We start from the raw sequence: 25,180 nt of genomic DNA, 5'->3' as shown, positions 1-25,180 counted from the left end.
AGAGGCTGGAATGCTATACAGTAAAGCAGATGAAGTACTTTTTAAAGAAATTAAATGTTTCCACTTCTGGATTTAAAGTGAAGGAAGAATTCTACAAGGCGCTGAGGCCTGGGTAGAGGCAAGGAAAACTACTATGATTGAGGAAGATGATGATACAGAAGTACAACAGAAAGGGCCATTAGGCTTAGGAGGAAGGAGACCACCTTCCCCTGCAGGCAGCAATGCTTCTAACAAATGTCTCCAGAGGAGTTGGAGGACAGAGAAAGATCAAGGAGGCATGAAATGGAACAGACCAAGTTCAAGGTGAATAGGTACCTGGAAATAGAAAATAGGAGATTAGATCTTGAGGAAAAGAAAATGCAGTTTGAGGATGAAAAAGTTCTGAGGGAGTTGGAGTTTAAAACTACAAGTTTAGAAGTTACTCTCTCTGGAAGCAGCATACCGTCAGTACATATAGATAGTAGAGTTTATATTCCCAAGGATGTGGTGAAGGAGTTTTACAAAAATTATGATATTGGTCATTGGTTCAGAGCCTATGAGGTAGCCATGTCTTCCCACCGGGTCCCTGAGAGAGATTGGGGAGCGGGATTGTGGGGAAGGTTCCTTAATTAGGGGCGGGATACATTGTTAGACTTGCCTTCTGAAGTCCACAATTAATACAGACACATGAAGATGCATTGATGTCTAGATATGGTTTGACACCTGAGCTCTATAGGCAGAGGTTCAGGAAATGCAAAAAGTTAGAAAACAATACTTGGGTTGAATATGTCACTTTCTTTTGCAGAGCATTGGATGGTTGGGTAAAGGGCAGCAAGGTTAATGATTTTCAAGGTCTCTTTGATTTGATTGCATGGGAGCACTTGTCTGAAAATTGTTTTCCAGAGCTGCGCCAGCATCTGATAGATAGCAAGCTGACTAACCCTAGGAAGCTTGCTGAGGAGGCAGATCACTGGGTGAGCACCTGGATCAACAAGGGTCACATGGGAGACTCAACCAAAGGTGGGCAGGGTCCCCAGCAGAAGAGTGGGGGGAACAAGGGCAAGGCCCCAAAGTAGTCCCCAAGGGAACCCCGTGAATGGTTCCCAGCCTCCCCTGAGAGAAAGCAAGGGTCCTCACAGGTAGTTCTGTTCCCCAGGGGCCCCTGAAATGTTACAAGTGTGGTGACCAGGGTCATAAGGCGAATGATACCAGGTGCCACCTGTTTGGTAAAAAAGCACCCACTGGTGCTCCACCCCGGCAGATGCCTAGTGTAGCCTTGGAGGAGGCGATTGAAGTCCAAGGTGGGTGGGGTCCCGCACAGATGACCTTAGTCTCATTAGGAAACAGTGAGATGGTCCCAGAGGCTCAGCTGCCCAGGAATACTAAGAAATATGGGCAGCGAGTGACCGTCAATGGCCAAAAGGTGGAGACTCTTAGAGATACAGGAGCCAGTGTGACAGCTGTCCGGTGTCACCTGGTGTCTCAAGAGCAGATTGTCCCTCATGCATTTTGCAGGATTGTTAACGCTGACAACACAGAGAGTCATTGTCCAATGGCTCAGGTTCCCTTGGAGTGGGGGCGGTCTCTGGTACTCTTCAGGTAGCTGTGAGGCCAGCCATGCCTGTTGACTGTTTGTTGGGAAATGATTTGGAGAGCTCCCCTTGGGAAAAGGTGGAGAAAACAACTCACTTGAAGATGGTTGGACTGCCTGACTTGGCGTGCGTGACCACCCGGTCAATGTCAACCAGTAGAGGTTCTCAAGAGGACCTGGAGCCTGAGAGGGAGGGCCAGGAACCTGCCGAAGAGAAAAGTGGCGAGGGGCACGGGAAACAGGCCCCCGAAGTTCCCACGGCCCAGGAGGAGGTAGACCCTGAGAGAGATGCCCTGGAGCCAACCGGGGAGCAAGTAGCTGAACTGGGGGACCTGTCTGAGCTGACCCATTGGCAGCAAGAAGGAGGCCCCTCCAGGAAAGAATTTTGCAAGGAGCAGAGAGAGTGCCCTTCTCTTGTGGGCCTGCGGCAACAGGCTGCAAGCCAGGCAGCAGGTGATCAGTTAGGGTCACACTTGATTTACTGGGAGAATGGTCTCCTGTATAGTGAGCCTAAGGTTGCTGAACCTGGTTAGCCCGTGTGCTGGTGGTACCCCAGAAGTTCAGAGCCTTCCTACTGGGGCTGGCTCATGATGTACCGTTAGCAGGACATTTGGGGCAGGACAAGACCTTTGAAAGGCTTCTCACCCACTTTCATTGGCCCCAAATGCTCAAGAGTTCTGATGCTCATAGCAGGACTTGTCAGACTTGCCAGGCAAGTGGAAAGAGTGGGAGGAAACACAAGGCACCTCTCCAGCCCTTCCCTGTGGTCAGTACACCCTTTGAGCAGGTGGGGATTGACATTGTGGGGCCACTGGACCCCAAGACAGCCATGGGCAACAGGTTCATCCTGGTCTTGGTGGACCATGCCACCCGGTACCCGGAAGCCATACCTCTGAGGACAGTGACGGCCCCCATGGTGGGACGAGCACTAATGGGAATTTTCTCCCGAGTGGGATTCCCTCGCGAGGTAGTGTCTGACCGGGGCCCCAACTTCATTTACAAGTATATGAAGTCCCTGTGGCAGGAGTGTGGTGTAACCTACAAGTTCACCACTCCTTACCACCCAATGGGAAATGGGCTGGTTGAAAGGTTGAACCGGACCCTGAAGGGCATGATAATGGGTCTTGAGGAACCCATGGGATGTAAATGGGACGTCCTCTTACCGTGCCTACTCTTTGCATACCGAGAGGTGCCACAGAAATCTCTAGGGTTCAGTCCCTTTGAGCTTCTCTATGGACACCCAGTCAGAGGACCTCTGAGTTTGGTTAAAGAAGGCTGGGAGCAATCTCCCAGTAAACCTCTCCAGGATGTATATAGCTACATGCTGGCCTTCAGAAACCAGACTAGGCGTTTCAGGCAACTCGCTGAGGCTAATCCGGAAGCCAGCCAGGAGGAGATGAAGCGCTGGTATGACCAGAATACCACTCTGGTAGAGCTTCAACCTGGCCAGAAGGTGTGGGTCATGGCCCCAGTGGAGCCCTGCGTGCTCCAAGATCAGTGGACCGGACCATTTGAGGTTGTGGAGCGCCAGAGTCCAGTTACTTACTTGGTGGACTTGCGGTCTCCTAGGAACCCCTTGAGGGTCCTACATGTCAACCGCCTTAAGCCCCACTTAGAGAGGTCTGAAGTGGGTATGCTCTTGGCAACAGATGCTTGGATGGAGGAGGAGACTGAGCCTCTTCCTGACCTCCTTTCAGCCTCAGAGCAAGATGGGTCAGTGGATGGTGTTAACCTCTCGTCCACCCTGACCAACAGAATGACTGCCGCCAGTTGCTGGGACAGTTTTCTGATCTGTTCTCCCTGGTTCCTAGTGTCACAGATTAGTTCGGCCATGATGTGGACACAGGAGACAGCTTACCTGTGAAGCACAAGTCTTACAGGGTAACTGACAGGGTAAGGGCTTGCATTAAAGAGGAGGTCTCAAAGATGCTTGCACTTGGGGTGATTGAGTCCACTAGCAGTCCTTGGGCCAGTCCCAGTGGTCTTGGTCCCGAAGGCTGCAGCGCTGGGTGCCACACCCGAACTCCGGTTCTGTGTGGACTACAGAGGGCTCAGTTCAGTCACGAAGACTGACGCGCACCCCATCCCCAGAGCAGATGAGCTCATTGATCGGCTAGGGGCTGCACGGTACCTCAGCACGTTTGACTTAACGTCTGAGTACTGGCAGATCGCCTTGAATGATGGGGCAAAGGAGAGGTCAGCATTCTCCACACCAAATGGCCATTTCCAGTTCCGTGTTATGTCCTTTTGGATTAAGAATGCCCCTGTCTCCTTTCAGAGATTGGTCAACCAGGTGTTGGTTGGACTGGATGAGTTCAGTGCAGCCTACCTGGATGACATCACAGTGTTCAGTGCCAGTTGGGGGGAACATCTGTGCCACCTCTGGGAAGTGTTGATGGCGCTGCGGAAGGCAGGCCTCACGATCAAGGCGAGTAAGTGCCAGATCGGGCTGGGTTCCGTGGTGTACTTGGGACACCAAGTTGGGAGCGGCCAGGTGGCGCCTCTACAACCCAAGATTGAAACCATCCTGGCTTGAGAGCCACCCAAAACCCAGACAGAGGTGAGGGCCTTCTTAGGACTCACGGGGTATTACAGGAGGTTTGTCAAGGGGTAAGGCAACATTGTTGCACCCTTGACAGAGCTGATTTCCAGGAAGCAGCCCAAGAAGGTGATCTGGACTGACACCTGTCAGAAAGCTTTTGAGGCCCTGAAAGCTGCCATGTGCACGGCGCCCGTGCTCCTGGTACCCAACTTCTCAAGAGAGTTTATCGTCCAAACAGATGCTTCAGAGCATGGTGTGGGGGCTGTTCTGCAACAGATGAATGAGGAGGGCCTAGATCAACCTGTAGCCTTCATCAGTAGAAGGTTACTTCCACGGGAACGGAGGTGGAGTGCTATTGAGCGTGAGGCATTTGCTGTCGTCTGGGCACTGAAAAAGCTGAGACCATACCTGTTTGGGACTCACTTCCGGGTTCAGACAGACCACAGGCCTCTCAGATGGTTGATGCAGATGAGGGGTGAGAATCCAAAGCTGTTGAGGTGGTCCATCTCCCTACAGGGTATGGACTTTACGATTGAACACCGCCCTGGTACAGAACACGCCAACGCTGATGATCTGTCCAGATTTTACTGCCTTAGTGAAGAGAACTCCCATGAGTTAGGGTAGTTCTCCCCACTTTTCAGCTGGAGGGGACACGTGTTAGACCTGCACCATTGGTGTGGGTCTCCCTTCCATTTTTGCTGTTGCCTCATGTATTTTTGCTGGTATTAGATGCTCTGGGAACTGTGCCACTGCTATCCAGTGCCACAGTACAAGTGCTCCCTATTGTACATTGTTGTATTAATCAGTGGTTCCATGTATGGCTGTTTGGTTTACTTGTCAGACCCTAGTCTAGTGCACTGAGTGTGCCCAGGGCGTGTAAATCCAAATGCTGCTGGTGGGCCTGCAGCACTGGTTGTGCCACCCACAGAAGCAGCCTTGTAAAATGTGTCTAAGGTCTTCCTTTGCAGAGCCTGCGTGCAGTCTTGTGCTATCATGCTGACTGGGCAAGTGCACCCACTTGCCAGTCCCTAAACCTTCCCTTTTCTTCATATCAGTCACCCCTAAGGTAGGCCCACAGGCAGGATGCATTGTAAGGATAAGGTAGGACAAGCCCTGGTGTGTGTGGCATTTCCTAATAGTGAATTACAGCCATTTTCGTTTTTCACTATTGCAAGGCTACCTGTTCTCCATAGGCCAGAATGGGCTGTTAGAGTTATTACATGTTATAATCCTAACTGTCTCAGAGAACATGGTAGAAATTCGAGTTTAGTATGCCTGGACTCAGAATAATAAAATACATCTTTTAGTGAAGTTGGTTTTAATATTCTGTGTTGCAAATACCACTTTTAGAAAGTAGGTATTTGCTTGTCTAACCATTCAAACTTGCCTCTGCTAGGTTGTGTATTCCTATGTCTGGTTTTGTGAGTGACAGGGCTGGTGAATCCCAGGAGACAGGCTGAGTCACCCGGTGGTGAGTAGAGAGATCTGCATCTAGATGGGAGGGAGGAGTTGCACCTGAACCTTGAATAGGGATGTGCCTGCCTTCCTCAATGCTGGCTCCACCCCCTGGGGAGCAGCTGATGTCTCTGCCCTGCACACTGAAAGAAGAGAAGGAGTCCTGTAAACAAAGTGCTCCAGGACTGTACTCGCCTTCCACAATGCTGGCTCCACCTCCTGTGGGGCGTCTGATGTGCCTGCCCTGCACTGTGAAAGGAAAGGAGAAGTCTGGTAAACAGAGTGCTTCAGAACTGGTTTGGACTAGGCAAAGGCCCCTCTCCCCTCAGAGAACAAATGATTTGGGGGTATAAATATTGGGACCCTGATCCCGTGAAATTAGATCACTTTGGACTACAAGAAGAAACCTTTACTGAGGAGAGGAACCTGAAGAAACTGAGGAGAGACTGTTCCCAAGCTGAAGTGCTGTTTGGGGGATTGGCCTGCAGTGGTTGCCTTACTGCCAAAGGAAGGAGAAAGGAACTTTGGGTACTTTGCTTTCAACTTGTGAAGGATCTCCATGGGCTTGGAAAAGAGCTTGCCTCCTGCTGAAATCTCAGGGACAACAGATTTTACCTCCCAGCTCCCCAGAGTTCTTTTGGAAGTGCCTGCTGCTGTTTTGGGCCTTCTGAGGAACTGCGTGTCGCAAGGAGCTGGAAGCGCGACTCAACGAGAAGAAGCGTGTCGCCGTCGCTGGGCCTGCCGTTGCAACTCCGAAGGATGTTGTCGCCACTGGAACTGTCGCACTGTACCACATCGGAGAGAAGCGTTCCGCAACGAAGAGGAAGCGTGTCGCCATTGCTGCTGCAGCCATCGCAACTCCGAAGGAGGGTGTCGCCGCTGTAGTTGTTGCACTGCACCGCATCAGGATAAGAGTCTCGCAACGAGGTCAGAGCGTGACGCCGTCGCTGTGCCTGCCATCACAACTCCGAAGGAGGGTGTCGCCGCTGGAACTGTTGCATTGCACCGCATCGACCAAGAGCACCTCGCATCCCCGAGAAGAGCGCCGCCGTCGGAGCTGCTGCCGTCGCATCTTGGATGTCACCGCTGTAGTCGTCGCATCGAGCGGAAGCTTCACGCATCGTGGGAGAAGAGCTTCGCCACTGGAGCTGTTGTCGTCGCATTGTGAGGGTGTCGCCGCTGCAGTCCACGCATCGAACCGAGAGCTTCTCGCATCCCCGAGAAGCGTGCCGCATCTGGAAGATCTTGACGTCTTTATTTCTTTGTATCTGAAGTTTGCTGCATTTCCCATCACTGCGATATTGCTTGTCGTGGAAGCGCAACGCAACTTAAGGTACATTGATGCAGAGTGTTGCATCTAAGAACTCAACTGAACTAAGCGTAAATCTACCATCTTAAAGTAAGCATGGTGTGTAATTTTGTCGTTTATGGTCTTGTGGTAACTCTATATAAAGCCTACTTATTTTTTATATAAAACCTGTGTGGTGTCCATTTGTAGTGTTGTCACTGGGTTACTGTATGTGGTCACAACTGCTTAACTTACAACGCCTCTGAAATAAGCCTTGACTGCTAGCGTCACGCAACCTGGAGGGTGAGCAGGGGTTATTTTAGGAGTGTAGTCCCTTTGTCCTGACTAGAGGAGAGGCTCACCATTTGTCACAAGTACCTACCTGTGCCAACTAGAGACCCCCAAATCTAACACTCACCACGCCACCCCAGTTTGGACCCAACCATATGAAAATCAGTCCTGACCCTGCCCCTCATGGGAATAGTCCAGCCCAAACTGCCAAGCCTGGTCCTCCCTGAATCAGAAACAAGCATCCTGAAACCTGTTTTAGGCATCACCCCTCATCAGCCAGGCTAGCTTGAATCCAGTGGCGCAGTGAGCACGGGGCCCACATCTGGGCATACCCTTCTCACTTAGGGCAAAAGAAGCAAAAGGAACAAATGATGGATGGAATGCTAAACAATGCATTCATTCACCCCCAGTCACAAGGATCTGGGTTCAATCCATCGTTCTGTTGTTCACCACACCACCCCAGTTTGGACCCAGCCATATGCAAATCAGTCTTATGTTGAGCCACTGATTGCAGGTGAGACCCACCTTGAACTCATTTTTAGGGATAGGCACTTATTTTTTCTCATCAGACATTGACCAAGGGCGAGAGCATAAAAATCACATAAGGGGAAAGAAGGTGGAAAAGAAAAACTGAAAAACTTTAATAAACGGACAAAGGGTCAGGAAGTGTCTGCTGGTGGATTAAAGAAGTATGAGGTGGAATCAAGGCTATGTAGCAATAGTATTCAACACACTAATATTTAATGGTGCTGTCCACGGGCATCTGCGCTCAATTTTGGGACATGAGAAGTCTGTGTGTAATATATATGGTGTGCTTTATTATACATAGTGCATATAAAAGCAAGTATCTGACTAGACAATCATTTATTGAGGATTGCTGCATGTATTTCCAATTTTAAGGCTGTGTTCACCCTACAACTACCTCCTTCCTGAGAAGCCTTGGACTGCTCGAACCATGATAAAGAAGTACTTGACCCAGCTGATCAGTGATCATAATAAGTCAGGGCCTGGGACCTAAGAAGTAACAGGACTAAACCACCAAGGTTGGGCCCAGTGACTCCTGCTTGCCCTTTGACCCTCTGAAAAGGATTCTGAGACCTTTGTTTCAAGGTACAAAGATAGGCAGGCAGCCATATGTAAATCTAGTGGACAGTAGTCCATCAGGGTGGAGGTAGTAATGTCCTACACCCCCCTGAAAGACTGTACTCTGTCTGCCAAACCATAAAGCTATACCTTCAAAGAAGAGTGTTATGAAACTGAAAAAAAAGATGAAGCTGGCTTTATAGGAGAACTTAAACAGGAACAAAATATTTCTTAGTAGATGCGTTGACCTATGGCTCCTATTTTCAATACATCTCTAAGGAAGCTTATGTGAAAGCATGCCTTTAATTTCTGAACAAAATAATCATTGTAAATCCACTGACTTCACTGAAGACTTAATGATATGCCAAGCAGTTACCATGTTCTGTTGATATCGCTCAAGATTTCGGTCTGTGGAAGACAAAGTTGGAGTTTGCTAGCATTAAACAAACAAACTACCAACAGTCCTGACACTAATGAATGTATCTTCCTGCATGTGGGAGCCAATAATTGATTTCTCTGCAGGGCACAGAAATGCACAGCAGAGGAGAAAAATGAAAGCTTTGGAGGCCTGGCAATGAAGGATCAAAAAGCTATATTGCTAACCACCACTGTATGGGAGCTTCCAGTTCAGTACCCATCTGGCACACTAGAGGCAGAGAAAATATATATTTTCTCTACACGCAGTGCTCCTTGCCTGTCAATGATTCACACTTGTATTGGCTCTCTGGTCTGTTCAGCTCAAGCATCCTGATCTGTGCCCTTTACACCGTTGCTATTTTCCCCCTTTGCTTGTTCCCTCATTTAGGCCCTACCTAGACTCCTTTATTTGTGTTGTTTCTATTAGTTTGTCTGTTTGTATTTTGGAGAACGTCCATTCACTGATGATCCTTGGTCTCCAGTGCATGGGAATTATGGGGGGCAAGGCCACATTCATGGTCGACGTTTGCATTGTTCATTCAGTATTCGGGTAATAGTTTGGTTACCTTTGGGTTTCAGGACTCTGGATATTTATTATGTATGAATACTAACTGCCTGCTAACCTCTACCTCTTGTTGTACTCATTTAGCCTTTCTTCCACATTTCATCTGAAAGACAGTGCATTGGAAACTCCAAAAGCATAGACTACTCTGCCCTGGGTTCTGCTGATTCTGATATGCAACAGCAAGCACTCCAGTGTCTTCTCTTTCGCGTCTACATTTTCCCTTCAAGTTTTCTGTTGAGGTAACACGTAGTCAGTGACCCCAGAGAGTCCGAGACAGCCAGAACTTTCAACAGATCTACGTCCTCTGTCGAAGTTTTAGCAATCACTGTCTCAATGCGCTCACTCACTGTCTCACCATGCAGCCACTCACAGCATATAACTTATGTGGTCTGTGGAGTGGGCCCATTTAACTGCGCCTACTAGTTCTTCACTATATGAGGTTTTGATGTAAAGGGAGCATATAACTTTTGGTATATTTTTCACACTCAAAAAAAGAGAGAGAGGCCAATGATGAGAAGTGGGTAGACTGGCGATTATTAGTCAGTAGCCCCCACGGGTGTTGCAACCGTGAGGTACTCTCTCTTAACACACTTCATTTTCTTCACGAATTAGTATAGACCTGTGATGATGGTTTTTAAGTATTGAAAGTGCACCATGACTAAATACAGTAGTGTAAATTAACACACTAGAAGGACAAGGAGTTAATTAATTTTTTGTTAAGTCCTTTGCGTAAGTCAAGAGAGGTGCCATCCAGGCGGGCCCTTTATTGTTGGAATAAGTATAACTTGTGCCATTGCTATCCACTGCTAATTACCCCACATATTACTTCACTCTTTACATCATCTATGACATCACTGATAACATCACTGCAACACTTGAAATGACCTAATTTATGACAAAACCGTGCACGTCGGGGACCCGAGTTATATTTACCTTAGAGCTTGAGTTATAGTTTCTTGAGACAACTCTAACTGGCAAATTTCAGTGATTTTGTTAATTTAATGCAATATGTTTCAACTGACATTTTCACGTTACTAGAACATCCCTTTAACCTTTTTTAAGTGAATGTATATATAAATATATATATATATATATATAAATAATATTGGCTATTGGTGTGCTTTATATATGTTGATACGCTCACCACTTCATAAAGCCAGTAGGCCCACTTTTTATATTTTGTTGTTCTTATCCATTGATAAAGTCAGTAGGACTGCCTTACTTAAAACAACTCCCTTTATATTGTGAAATAGTTTAGTCACCTGTGGGCACCTATGGACCGTTGGCCGGGCTTGGGTGACAGGTCCTATGCACAACCTACTCCCACCCCTAAACACAAACAAAACACTAAAGGAAGTTCCATTAATGGGCATTATGGCTGTCAACTAGGACCAGTACCTAATCAAGATCATGAAAATATAAATACTGCATTAAAATACTTCATTTGATGGAGAGTGTGTGGTTATTATGACACATAAGAATCAATTACATTTCTCCGATATGAACCGTGCTCTTCCACAATACAATACTCATGACCTCATTCATGAGATGACAAATTACATCCCTGGTTACATCACCTACATCTCTTATGTCCAATTATATGTGACATGACTTAAAGATATGACAACACCACCACTGATCAATTCTAAGGGTGTTAATCAGAGTTTAGTGGATATGGAACATCATCTAAAAGTTGGCGGACATCCCATCTGACCTATTTCAGCCGCGTAGCTAGGGGGGGCGAGGGGGGCGGACCGCCCCAGGCGGCACTATTTTGAGGGCGGCCGTGTCAATCAGGCTGGCCCAGGTGCAGTTGTTGATGTAGTTTCAGATTGGCCCGGCCGTAGCGCTGCAAGAGGACGCCTGACGTCACATCCTGCTTCAAGAGAGCGCGAATTAAATGTTGCGATGTCGGAGGACCTACTCTGGTGCGGACTGGCCGGGATCATCGTGTCCCGGTATCTGGACACACAGTGCACTGCGCGCAAAACTGTCAGCAGAATCAGCATGGTGCCTGAGAGGCCTCTGCTGCAGAGTGTGACGATGTGGCTCACTGCCGGGACCGACGCTGGACCGAACCGGCTCATACAGTGGAAGTTTTGCAGGTGTGTCACGGGGTGTGCAAATGCGTGCATATTTAGCCTTAGTATATAGTCTTTATTAATGTAAACGTTACATTTAATTTTACAGCGTCAGGATTATCACTGCTGGGAGCTCTGCTCACTGCTTATTTTTCTCTTTTTTGGATGCACGTGACGTGACTAGACCCTGCCTCAGTGTCTGGTGCCCCTGTGTTACCAGTTATGCAATTAGTTCACCGCTCTTCGCTGACATATGCGGTGATCTAAGGGTGCCGAGATTGAATCGCCAACACCGACTGACTCATCCTTACAAATTCGATCGATAATTTAGGCACCCTAAATCAGGGAATTGTAAATAATAGCTGCTGTGTGCGTACACACTGCTTACAAATGGCGGGAAGGAAGTATGCACCGAGGCTGACTTAGTACAGCTCTGTCTCCTGCATTACCTTTTCTCTGAGTGACACCTATTCCCTCGAACATGCCTCGTGCAAGCTGGCCTGCCTTTGCACTGTAGATTGGACGGATGCTTTGACAGCATGATGGTGCCCTTCCAACTACCTCAAATATCCTGGGAGACTTCAGACGGTCATGTGAATACATCCCGCTTCTAGGCGCCTTGTGATCATGATCGGCGAATAGTGCTCAAGGCACGGTACATTTAATGAGCTGGACATCGTTTCCAGCAGGCGTGCGGGTGAGAGGCCACGGCAACTTTTCCCTTTTAGGGTGAGAGTGCCTCCTGGATTCTTATTAGTAGGCGTTGAAAATCTGTTAAGTGTTCTGTGAAGGTGTGGAGCATGTGTGCAGTTTCACTCGCCAGGAACACAATGAAAGGCTGCTACAGTAAAGCCCCGCCGATTTTTAAAATTGTGACTCATTGAAAAAAGAAAGGCGAGACAAGAATAAGGAAACTGGAATGACCTTTACACATGAATATTATTCCAATATAATTTTCAATTACTTCACCCATCTATCCTTTTTGTGTAGGATGCCAGTAGGGTGACCAACTGGCATTTGTTCAAATTCAGGACGGTGAGTGTAAAAATTCAGGACAAAGGGTCAAAATTCAGGACACAAATTCAGGACAGGAGGTCAAAATTCAGGACAAAACTTCAGGACAATTGGATACGTTTTACAGACACATCAGAGGTCGTGCAATAGTATATAAGTAAGCCCAGCCATATCCAAACATATTCAACCATTTGCAAACCTATCCATCATGTATCCTTCCATCTATCATTTCACTCATCCATACCTTCATCCATCCTTTCACTCATCCAACCATTATCCATCCACCCTTTCACCCTATCCATCTGTGCCCTCATCCATCCACTCTTCTACCCATCCATCCATTCACTCATCTATCCAGCCATTTACCCTTTCACCCATCCAGCCATCCTTCCCCTTACTCATCCATCCACCCAATCACTCATTCTTCCACCCATCCACCCTTTCAGTCATCCATACATCCATCCTCTCTTTCTCTCTCCATCGACTCTTTCACTTAGCCATCCTTCCTTCCATCCATCCACCCACCCACCTACTCATCCGCTCATGAATCCATCCATTGACCCTATCACTCATCCATCCTTTCTCTCATCCATTTATCCTTTCACTCCTTCACTCATCTTTTCATCATGTTGTCCATCTAACTTCCCTTTCACTCACTCATCCATCCTTACATCCACCCTTTCACTCATGCGTCTATCTATCGACCCTTGAACTTATCAATTCATCAATGGATCCATCATTTTATTCTACCATCCATCCACCCACCCACTCACTCATCCACCTTTTCACTCATTCATCCTTTCACTCATCCATGCACCCTTTTACCCATCCAGCTGCCCTTCCACCCATACATCCAGCTATTTACCTTTTCTCTCTTCCATCCTTCCACTCACTCATCAATCCATCCATCCAGCCTCTCCCATTATCCATCTATTCAATCTTTCATTCATCCATTCAACCTTTCACTAATTCATCCAGCCATCCCTTCACTTACTCACTCGCCGACCCATCAAGAACTTCACCCTCGCTGCAGGAGCCATCCCAGGACTCGGACAGAAGCCACCCAGGGCAGAGACAGGATCCATCACATGGGGGGACGGGAGCCATCACCGGCGTTTGCAGGAGCCACCACAAGTGGGGGGGGGGGGGGGCGGGGACAGCCTCCACCAGGGTGGGCACAGGGACGGGCATGTATCATCCTGGTCTCTTCCAGGGTGGGTTAGGGCTCCTCACCCCCTCCTGGACAAGACAACGCGAAGACAGGCTCTCTTTCCAAAATGTTAATTTTGCCCCCCTCACCCCACCACGCTGATGTACAGAACTGAAAAGAGATACTCCAAGAGAACTGATTTAACTGATTGTCCTCCATACTTTCTTAATCAGTGTGGGTGTGATTGTGCCATTTCTCTCTTTTATTACATTATAGACTGCATGTTTGAAGAATCGAGGTTTGTTTACAATGTAGTGACTAATTAAGCTCTGTGAAGAGAACCATGTGCTACCTAGGGCCGGTTGTAGGATGTTTGGGGCCCTGGGCAGAAAGAGAATGTCTCCCACAAATTGCAGAGACATGACGCACTCAGGGCTGTTTGCATCTGAATAGATGCCCCTGCTCCTGAAGCCCCTCCCTCCTCCCCCTCCCGCCCTCAGTCACCTTCAAGCACCTCTTAACAGCTCATCAAGGGCTGAAGGTGTGAGGGTTGCCATCCCGCTGTGCCTCTCCAGTGCTGATGGGTGTCTGAGCTTTCACACAGCATCGGAGTCTTACACCCGACCTCAACAGCATTAAAGTGAAGAAGGGAGGTGGGGGCAAGAAGGGAGGTGTGGGCCAGCTGTGTGCCCGGTTAAAATTACGGACAAATGGCGTCCGTTAAAGAATCCTTCACGGACAACGGACAGACGGCCAAAATTACGGACTGTCCGTGAAATTTACGGACGGTTGGTCACCCTAGATGCCAGTGGTATAATTAACCTCTTAGGCTTAAGTCATCTGGAAGAAAACATTTTATGGCACAAAAATATTCGAGATAACCAAAGTATGCAATATTAGTGTAGTGAATACACAAAATGTTAATACAAAAACATGGAAAACACAAACAATTACTAAACGATCAATCTTTGTCCATAAAAACGCCAAAAGAATTAAACCATCGCTCACACCATATAACACTGACAAACCATAACATCATTAACATAATTTTTGTGTTGACCTGGACCATTCAGAAGAAATGGTTATTACAATTTCTTGAAAAAGATGTCGCTTTTTCGTCCTTCTAAAATAATTCTTAAAATGCCTTCCAGGGACATGGATATACAGTGCATAATGATTAATCCCTAAGATCAAACTCTTCCCAGCGGGCACAGGGCTGTTCCAAAATAAAGATGTAGTGCAGACTTATCCCCGTATAAAACTGAAAGGAACATTGCGATTGGCAGAGTAGAACATGAAGACTGTGGGGTTTCCAAGCTAGATCTCTGGACTTGGGGGGCAAGTGGCCAATCCTTGCAGTACATGTTTTTGGTGTTCCGCACAAATGACATGCAATCACTGAGATTCATTAGTCTTTGATGTTCTAATTGTCAACAGTTAGGACTAATCGTGATTTTCATGACTGAATGTGGGGGTATACGCCTATGTGCCTCATAAGCTGTCAGTAATGAGCTTGAGTGTGATAGTGTGATGGCTGTATTCATATGCTTCGCCCGTTCAGGAGGCCAACCTGCTAAAGGGAGTTTTGCGCATGAAGTGCCAGCTGTGGTTTACATGCAATCTTGCTCCACGACTAGTGTGTGTGTGTCACCTGCAAAGGTCGTAGTGAAAGAGACGCACTGCCCACTCCGGCTTAATTGAGTAGCAACATTTCAGTGGACACAGAGGGAGACAGGAACATGAGGCTCATTTGCAGGCAGTATGGCCTCCCACACCCTGTTTGGTACACTCTGGTCACACCGTACCCTTCCAATCTTGGTTGTTTGCAGCAGGTTTAAGATCTTAGAGTTTTTGGTTGCTTTGTTGGGAGTAATTTTTGATTTCTATGTTTTCCTCTGCTTGATTTTGCTCGCGAGAAAGTGTCACTCATAGTCGTTGAATGTCACTCATAATTGCACTTACATTATAAAAATGTCACACCTAAGCAATCTGAAACCTTGGCAGCTATGGAGCTGCCCACTGGTTTGCAGGCGGGCGGAAAATCATGGTGCTCGCCCCGCAGCACACTGCTATTTGCACCCCAGTAAGACCTGCCCAGCTGGGCCTATATCGCGCTGTGGGACCAGGCCCTGCACTAAATAGTCATGACGCCGCCCGCCAGCAAATTATTTCCGGGAGCCCGGGAGGGCTACCTCAAGGCAACATGCAGTCAGTCAAGTGAGCGCGGTGAGAGGCTAAAGACCGGCCATGATGAGTTGGTCCGCTGTAAGACTGCGGAGTAAGTACTAACAAAATATGATTGTGGAAGAAACGTTAATAAAGTTCTTGGAATGAGTTCTGCTGTGAACCATAACTGAATTTGTTTACTTTATGAAATATTGTTTTGCCCATAAAGTTTAGATTGCATTCAGATTAGTAAATGTAGTGGTGTCGATAGCCTGTGCAGCTGGATTGCAAGGAGTCGTCTCCAGTTAGTGCCCTTCCATTTCTGGTGCTTTGAAGCAATATTCAAGATCTCCTTAGAGTTTTTCATTGCTCATATGGGTGTCATTTCTGATATTTGTATGTTTCCCTTGTATTCAGTGCTAAAATTTGATCACAAGAAAGTGTCACTCATAGTCATTGAAATGTCACTCATAATTACACTTAAATTATGAAAATGTCACACAGGGCATTCTAAAACCTAGGCAGCTATGCAACACCAATATTGTTCTAACCTCTCAAACTATGCTCCTCGGGATACAGGAGGCAGGAATGGCTAGAGGGGGTGATTCCTTAATATATGTGGCCATGGCTGTTTTCGTATGTGCATCACATCAGCGATCCACAGCCTCACACGTTTCAGCAATGGCAGGGGGCTGGTATTGTCTATCCTGAATTTAGAAATCCCATTGTATGAGCACAAAGGAAGAAGGTCCAGGCAGAAGGGAAAAAGAATATGGGGGCCTCTGTCGGATTGGGTTTATGCTCTCTGGCTGGCCCCGGATCCTTGGGTAGAATGACCTGCTTTTGAGCCTAAATGCAGGCATGGTTTTTGCACTGTATGGATTTTTCTGCTTACACATGTACGAGTACAGCACTTTATGATCAGATTAGTTTTGATATTGGTTATATTATACGGGCAGGTTGCTTGAATCCTTTGCAGAGGTATATATTAGACTCTAATGGGGATTGTACTGAATGATGTCTTTCTTTGCATATTTTATTCATGTATGTAGTTTCAAAAGTCCATGGTTTGATAAATGAGTTCTAATGTCCCCTACAGTTTTTTAATACGGTATTAATTTTGCTCAGATGCTTTTTGTAGTTCTATTTTTGCTTAGTGAGTCTTTTGTGTGCTGTTTGATAATTGATTACTTACTGATTATGATTCGATTCTTGCTGAATGTTCACACTCTCTCCGTTTACTTATTGTGTTGATAAAGTAAATGTTGAAAAGCTTTAATAAAAATTATTGGAAAACTCTTAAAGGGGTATTCAATTGAAAAAACAAGAGACCTACAAAGTCGAGGGAAAACAACTCGGGTAGGAGATGGTTCGAATAAAAAGTGGTAATAGAATGGATAATTAAAGGAGTGCGGAGGCAAATCGGACAAGGAATAAATGAAAGATTTAAGGGATACTCTACCAGCCACACATTTTACTTCAGCTTGTTCAAATGTTTTAAACTGTTGATGTTGACGTCTGCATGGTGTGACTTGCTTGATGTAAGGTTGACCATTGGATCGATATGTAAAGGATCGTGAGTGGGCCAGCTGGACAATGTGGTGCGGATTTGAATGAATTGAACTCTGGGTGTTAGTATGCTGGTGAAAATGTGGTTGAAGACCCTAAATTTCACAGTGGACTGAGCATGGTAAAATTATCTAGATGGCATGATGGCACTGTCAGTAGTGATAGTTTATGGCACATTTCAGTTCTCTTGGATGCATGCCAGCAGCTCTAATGTAGGATTTGGGATGTTTTATGTAACCTGCTTTGGTTCATACTGGTTTAGTCACCCCTCATAGCCAACTACACAGCGTATCTTTATGAGGGATGCTCTCTTTAATGTACTTTATGTGTTGTCTTTTGTTGACAAGTATGACGTGATGTGATAGCCAGTTGTAAGGTATGTAGTTATGTGTCTGTCTCTGCACGTACTTGGCTGGCATGCTGCAGAATGTGATGAAAATGCATGGATTGTTGGCACCCCTACCACCACTCCCCGATGATGGTGGGTGAATCAGCTATGGTGCCTGACACTCCCCGGATAGGACCCGTTTCCTTGAAGTGTCCTACTGTGCCGCAGGTGGGGTGGTTGGTAGTGGGAGGGGCATGTGGGATGGCTTCTACTGAGCTCTCATGGGGGGCGTGGGTGGAGCGAAAAGGCTTCCACTGCAGGGCTGCTACTGCCCCAACTGCATTACTCAAGTTAGTCTAGTGATCCGGTGCATTGGACACACCTGTAGTATCCTGAAGGTGCTGCCAGGGGAATCGTGGTCAAACCGAGTGTGGTGGACCGGTCTGCAGACATTACTGAGGTCATGGACGGGGCAGATAGGGGACAGGGGACAAGGGCCCTGCACAAGCTGTGTTGTTACGAGTGAGATGTCACAAACAGGGTAGATAGAATTGATGTAAGTTTTGGGTTTCCTTCTGCTTTTCCTTCAGCGGTGTAGCTAGGTGAGGGCGGTCCGCCCCAGGTGGCACTATTTTGGGGACGGGGGCTGTCTAGCCCTGGACCGTGTCATGTATGTGCATGTAACTTGCATGATCAAGGTAACTATTAGCGGCGATACTGCGTGTCTCTCGGATCTCTTTCAGGTGCTCGACGTCCTTTTTCCCCAGCACCCCCCAGGGGGGGGGCGGCAATCCGAAGGATAGCCCCGGGCGCCACAAGCTCTAGCTACGCCCCTGCCTATTTAGAGAGTATATCAGGTTATACACGCTAAGTTGGGCGAACAGGACATCCCCAATGTTTGGCAGATGTGCCACATTCGCCAAATTCTAAACAACCCCTTAAGTGTCTTAGCTACAATACAATAGGGAGACCAAAGACTATTACATCATTGATGTGAAGGTTAATACGTCATCACAATCATTATAACTCAGAGAAGGCTCTATTGTGATATCACTATCCATACACTTATAGTCATTAGTAATGATATAGCTGCTTTTTCATAAGATTACATTAGTTAAAATAGAATGCCACATGCCATTTACGTATTAGCGATTTGGGAATAGGTTTGCAGTGTTGTAAAATATTGTGCATGCTTTAAATAATATGATAGTATATCTATGGCATATAACAACCCCATGAGCATAATTTATGCATTTTTTAAGAATAACACAGCTTCGTTTATATCATGTAATGGCGTTTCATTACATATGAATGTCAGTGGGGACATCTGGTAATGACTAGTCTATACTTTGCCTGTTTTTTTAGTAACATAACCACAGAATACTGCAACGTTTTCTCTTTATAGAATATTTTGAAGATAGCTACTTAATGTCATTCCATGGTCCATTTACATCTACAAGGGTGCCTATTAATAATCAGTGTTATAGCACCCTTTGTATCAGACATGACTTGGACTCATGGACATCATTGCCTTCACCTACCTCCAAATCCTGGTCTCATGGTAAAATCGTGGTCATCTATTCGCAGGAGCTGTTCAGATTTTGTTAGTGGGGATTTTGTGATATCTGGACTTCGCTTGAGCATTGGGCTGCATAGGAAAAAAGAAACAGTGGCAATTATTGTACCCCAGGAAAGTGCCACTAATAATAAAGTTGCAGATCACAGTATGGAAGCAAATATAACCACACAATCAAACTTGTCGAAACCTCCAGCATGAGATTTTATTCCCATTGCACACATATTACACAGAGTAAAGCGATACACAGCTGAACTTTCTCATACCAGCATTGTATACTGGAAATAAGGGCCCAGATTTTTCAATCAGTCACTCAACGCAGGGTAGTTAGTAAAGCTGTGTCCTAGCGCCTGGATGTCAGTGTTGTCGAAACCTAGGTTTCGTACTGGAACGGCTCCATTCCAGTACAGCACCTATGCTTTAGGGCTTTACCCACTTTGTATGTGTGCTATTTATATCAAAATTCATGGGTGGTTGCATGAGAACGCCCATTCACCACCCATGGAGCTCCCCCTTGACGCAAAGTAACGAAAAGCAGTCCATTGTGCAACTTTGCGTTAGTTTGGGGTACTATCCAGTGCAAATCACAATTTGTAAATTAGTAAATCCCACTTGAACACTTTACATGGGTTTGTGTTAGAAAAGTAATGCAAACCCAGCACAAATTGTTTGATAATCTGGGCCCAGGTTTCTGAAGAAACCCTCCTGGCAATGTGTTGCTAGAAAACAGAGGATGTGATGTGTGGCTAACAATGTTGCCTTTCAGAAGACGTGCAAAGAGGTCCAGGTACATTTTAAAATGTAAAGTCCACTTTTTTGTGATATTAGTACTGATATTATTGGTTTAACAATATGGGTTTCCTCTTGACTTAGACCTATAGGTAAGCTGTCTGCCTTTTCATTTTTAGGTGCTGTGAACCTGTGTTCAGTACTTTTATCTTAGTATGACAATGTGACATACTTATATAACATTTCACTAAGTGATCTGGTGCCAAATAATAGCATGCAGTAAAGACACATGGATCAGTACAAGATGGCCATAAATAGGCCTGTTATTCCCCTTCCTGGAGTTACAGATACTTGGGGTATTGGTAACACAGAAGAGGAAGCTGATCCCCGAGGGTCTCTGAGAAATGAGGAAATACCTGAAATCGGGAATAAGACACCTGATTTCCCTGATAATTTGTCATCCTCCCTCCCTGAGTTTCACCTGACTATTTTAGTACTTTAGAAGGCCAATTGTCAGGATGAGCACCATGGACATTGACGAAGCTTGATCACTTAGATTCTAGTGGTGTAAAGCAGAGATTTTCCAACCATCACTGCCAATAAAAGGGCAAAATGGATGAAAATAGTATTCAATTTAAAAGGCTTCTCTGCACCACATAAGAGCTATCTACTTCTTTGTTTATTCCTGGCCTGCTTTGTATGGGAGGACGAGGAAGGGTGGGTGTGTACAATCTCTTCAAAGTTTCCTAGAGATGTGTGTCTGTTCTATGAGGGCTGCTAATCCAAGTGGAAACCTGATCACAGACACTGCTAGCCCGACTGGAGGTCCCTGGACCAACTAAATATACCTGAATCCATTATTAGGTGGTGTCACAACCCATTAACCCTGTCAGTGGATCCATGGTGTTCCGGTGGATTTTGTATTTCTGATGAGACTGGTATCATCTGTTACACTGTCCATCATAATTACAGTTGAATTCTGAATGAGGCTCACTGGGATGAATATTCTGACTAACTCTCTTTGCTTAAACTTCAGCAGAAAAGAAAAAACATTTACATATGATAAACACAAACTAACACTCCTCACTATGAATATAGTAAAAAAAAAATGTATCGTTCTACATGTAGGGCCTTATTTTGATATCAGTCACAGGCTTTCCGACCGACACTGTAGGTTTAAACTCCGACCGCCACATTAAGATGACGGCGGTCGGTGTTTAAACCAATGGGGGACTCAGACTCGGTTCCGACGGGCTCCTGTTGTTTGGTACTGCACCATAATCCCTTAAGGACGGTATTTCCACCTTCGGGATTATGATGTTGGATTCCGACAGCCAATCCATGTTAGACTTTCGACATAGATTGGCTGTCGGAAACCGACTTTGCCCCCCCGGCATTTTGGCCTGGGGGGCAAAACATCCCTGAACCGTGTGGCAGGCACCGGAAAGTGCCTGCCACACGGTGCAGGGATGTTTACAAACTTTCATTTTTCAATGGGAGCTTGTGCTGCGGGCGGTTTTAGCCTGCCACACAAGCTCCCATTGAAAAATGAAAGTTTGCGACTGCATCCCTAGCAGACTCATCCTAATGGGTTTGTTGGTACCGCCAACCTAAGGTTGGCCAGTGCCATCCCCGAAACGGTGTCGTCGGAGGCAACTCCGACTGACATTGAAATAAGGCCCACACTGTTTGATATCATCACTCAATATAGCTTGGTATGGTATGAAGTGCCACAATTGATTGCTATTGCCTACACTGGGCAATAATGGTTGTTAATTAGCCTCTCCCACAATTATGGGGCCCACAGTTTTGGAGAGGATCATTAAAAGCCATTATTGCCCTGCGGTTGAGGGCTATAGATTGGTTACCATCCCCTCTCCCTAGCGGCGGGTAAATTCAGCTCATTGTGGGCAAGAGTCAAACTGTTCAGCTGAAATACCACAGCAGTGCAGCTCTGGCTCTCTTTCTTGGGATGGCCCCTCACCTCCCTTTGCAAAGAGGGAATGGAAACCTAAATGCCTAATAGAAAAAGCAGAAACATAACAATTTGTCTATTGTTTTCTACTTTCCAGTGGTTATCTGAGCGTACATGCCATATGCAAGTCTTTAAGTTTTCTCCATAGATTGTCTCTTTTCACTAAGTTGAATGCTCATGTAAAGTCATGGTATTGCTGATGTGTGAATCCTGTGGATTAGGATAAAGATTTTGTCGATTTTATAAAGACCTTCGTAAAAACTCAACTGAACAGGGGGCAAGATGATTCCTTCCAGGTTTTCAATTATCTGTAGGATGACTGATGTGCCGACCATATGACGTATGTCAAGCAAACCTATTGACCTGTATAATTTTGCATCTTGAAGAGACCCCTCCTTATGTATTGTGACAATATACTACTTTTCCTTGATTTCAGAAACTCCATTATTGAAGTAAATTGGACTGAATAGCTTTTCAGAATTGGGTACCATCAGGACTGTAAAAAGAGAACAGCTTCTTGGACCCGTAACTTTACTTGACTTCGGGTGAGATACTCCTTTACTTAGGCTTTGTCCTTTGAACAGGTCTTTGGCCCCTGCCTTTTTTTGGTTAATTTCCTCCATTGCTATATATAAAGACGGCACCGTAAAGGGTCACACTTTCAGGAGCTGGTGAGGAATAATAGCTGAAGATTCCAGTATAATGATCAACCCATGTTGCTTCATATATCTTTGCATCTATGTTCAATGTATGAGATTCCTTTTGTGGAAAAGTAAATTTTGCCATGTTCTGTGTCCCTACGTGTCATCCGTCATATGTTATGTGTGCATGATTAAATATGCATATGTACTCCCCATGTCTGATTAATGACGCAATTACAGTTGTGTCCACCTCTAGTATGCCAGTTTCCAGTCCTCGTGAATACTACGAATATCAGGCCTATGTAAAGTTATGTTGCCACGTTTCTCAGTGTGCACGTTATTCTATTATAAAGTCCCCGTTTCTAGGCCTCAAAAGGGCCCGGACACCAGATTCAGCTCCAGTCTCCTGAAACCTCGCTGAGGAGCGATACAGCCCCCACCTGTATTCTCGACCCTTCACTTACTTCCTGCCTCGCAGTGCCCGGCCCAGCCTGGCTCAGTCTCTGAGTCTGCCAAGAATATGTTATGAGTCCAGTTATCAGTTCAGTCCTCCTTCTCTGCATTCCTAAGCTACTGAACTGCATCAATAGTTTCCGTCATTGTCTAGCCTTCACGTCTCCATGTTAAGAGAAATACTGTATTTAATGGTCATTTAATATTCTTCATCACGCACTACATGTAGAATAAATGCATGCTCTAGCCTTAGAGTCTGTTAGCTTTTCCCCTCATGACTTCTAGTTTATATCAACATGTTCCCTAAACATTAGATACCAGATAGGGTTTAGGTACATGTCGCTCCGACCCTCCAGACTTTAGTCTCTGCTCCTAGCACAGAGTTCATAGCCCCCAGCTTCTCCTAGTAACACGTCATTGCCAGTTTGCGCGCACCATTAGGTTAGAGGTCCCGGCTCCTCAGGTAGCCCCCTCCATGGTTTCCGCCCCATTCATGACATATCCTGTTACGTTTGCATCACATGTCTATGTATACGCCCAGTTACACCCACTTTTACCCTTATCTTTCGCGACTGCTACGCGTCACACCTCTTGCTCCACCCACTGCTACGCCTACTGCAATGTAATGCTATGTGTTTGCGTTATGTATATATGCTCATGTATTGTTATTAAAAGTCAGCGCGCTCATCCCAGCCCCAGCAGCTGCTGGGCCCTGTCACCCTATCATCCTATTCCTATGCAGGTTGTCCTGTTCCTGTCCTTATGCTGTATTAAACCTGCAAAACTCCTACTACCTCGAATCTTGACTCTTATTTATTGAGCTATCTGTTATGATATATGTCTAGTCAAAAATAGGGTATTATTTATTTATTTACCACATAATGGCGCCCGAACAGGGACTTGCCCTTTCCCCACGCGTCGGTGAAGCCACGCCGACCCCCTGACCCTCTGCAGTCGTGACGGAACTCTTCTGCGCAGTGGCAGATATTTCTGCTCAAGTATCCCTCAGGCCCACGGAGGAGACGGAGGAGGCGGTCCAGCATCCAGACGAGACGGTGGAGGAACGCGGCGAGTCCCGACCAGAGCCCAAGCCAAGAGTACAAGGTCCGAGGTATCCGGAGGTCCACCCGTAACTGAAGTCCGAAGTTCGTCGTCATCGTCGTAGCAGTGCAGTCCAGTCCGAGGCCTTCCGTTCTTGCTGCCCGGTGAGTACCGTTACTGGGGTGGTATCTAGACAGGGTCAATTTAATTGACTCTGGTCTGTGGGTTGGTGGTACACAGTCCCACAAACGAAGTGTCCACTTCGGTGGATACGGGTCCTGACGTGTCTCTTTAAGAGACCGGTAAGTTTCGTACTGTTTCAGCAGTACATCTAGTTTCTGTTCTAGTCAGTTCTGTTCTCGAGAAATTTCAAGTGTTCTGTTCTCAGTATTTCCAGGTAGTATTCTGTTCGAACTGTTATTTTAAATGTTTTTCATGTATTTCAATGTCGTGGTATGAATGGGGATTAAGTATCGTGTTTATTGTGTATTGTATTGTGTCTAGATTACAGTCCAGTTATGCCCATATTTTCCAAGTTACGTCAGTTAAAAACTATAAAGGGTCTGCTGGAAGCAGCAGTTCCCGTCCCGCCTAGGGACAGTCCAGGTCACTTTATGTATCAGAAACATGGCATAAGTGCCATATTGTATCTAGATTTATGGGTAGAGTATACCAAACAGTTAGAAGAAAAGTATAGATGGCCCGTATCGGGTACATGGGATGCCGAATGCATCATGCGAGTAGAAGAAGCATTATGGAAAAAGAAAGCCAGACAGTCACAGAAAGATGCCATCGAGTTATGGCGTAAGGAAGCTCATAAAAGAACTGAAAAAGAAATCAGAAAGTCAGAATTAAGTAGAGAATCCCAAGAGCGAGCCCAAGAAAAAGAATTAATCGAGATAGGTGAACAAGTCAAAGCCGAACAGTCAGACAGACAGAGGCATGCCCTTATTAAGGGTATGTATCCTCTTCTTGCCGAGGGCTTGCCAAAAGCGACCCCAGAGGCATCCAGTAATTTCCCGCCACCGTTAGTTCCGACCAAGCTACGTCACAAACCGACCACAGCTGATATTTTTATTTCGTCCTATCTGGACGACACAGTCCCTGAATATGCAAATCCTGTTCGCGCTCCGCCAGTCCCAGTAAATCAGGCACATCCTGCTCCTCCAGACACCGGGGCACCCCTTGCAGTACCTGCTACGGTACCCCCGGTCCAGCCAGCATTTCAATTTCCCGCTCCGCCACG

General features: G+C 46.2%; 2 protein-coding genes across 2 annotated transcripts in view; one reads left to right on the top strand and one right to left on the bottom strand.

The window, feature by feature from the left end:
* LOC144762966 (gamma-aminobutyric acid receptor subunit rho-1) overlaps positions 1–19,163 on the bottom strand; it is a 317,065-nt gene extending 297,902 nt beyond the window's left edge. The window contains exon 1 of the mRNA XM_078648279.1: positions 19,061–19,163. Within this exon, the coding sequence (XP_078504405.1) occupies positions 19,061–19,163 (103 nt within the window). The remainder of the gene's footprint in view (positions 1–19,060) is intronic.
* The window catches only part of LOC144762967 (uncharacterized), a 136,747-nt gene continuing 122,585 nt past the window's right edge, over positions 11,019–25,180 (top strand). The window contains exon 1 of the mRNA XM_078648280.1: positions 11,019–11,316. Within this exon, the coding sequence (XP_078504406.1) occupies positions 11,120–11,316 (197 nt within the window). The 5' untranslated portion in view covers positions 11,019–11,119. The remainder of the gene's footprint in view (positions 11,317–25,180) is intronic.

The sequence above is a fragment of the Lissotriton helveticus genome, chromosome 6, assembly GCF_964261635.1.
Source record: "Lissotriton helveticus chromosome 6, aLisHel1.1, whole genome shotgun sequence".
Lineage (NCBI taxonomy): Eukaryota > Metazoa > Chordata > Amphibia > Caudata > Salamandridae > Lissotriton > Lissotriton helveticus.
Note: the sequence above shows the minus strand (reverse complement) of the source record. Positions and strands in the feature narration are given on the sequence as shown.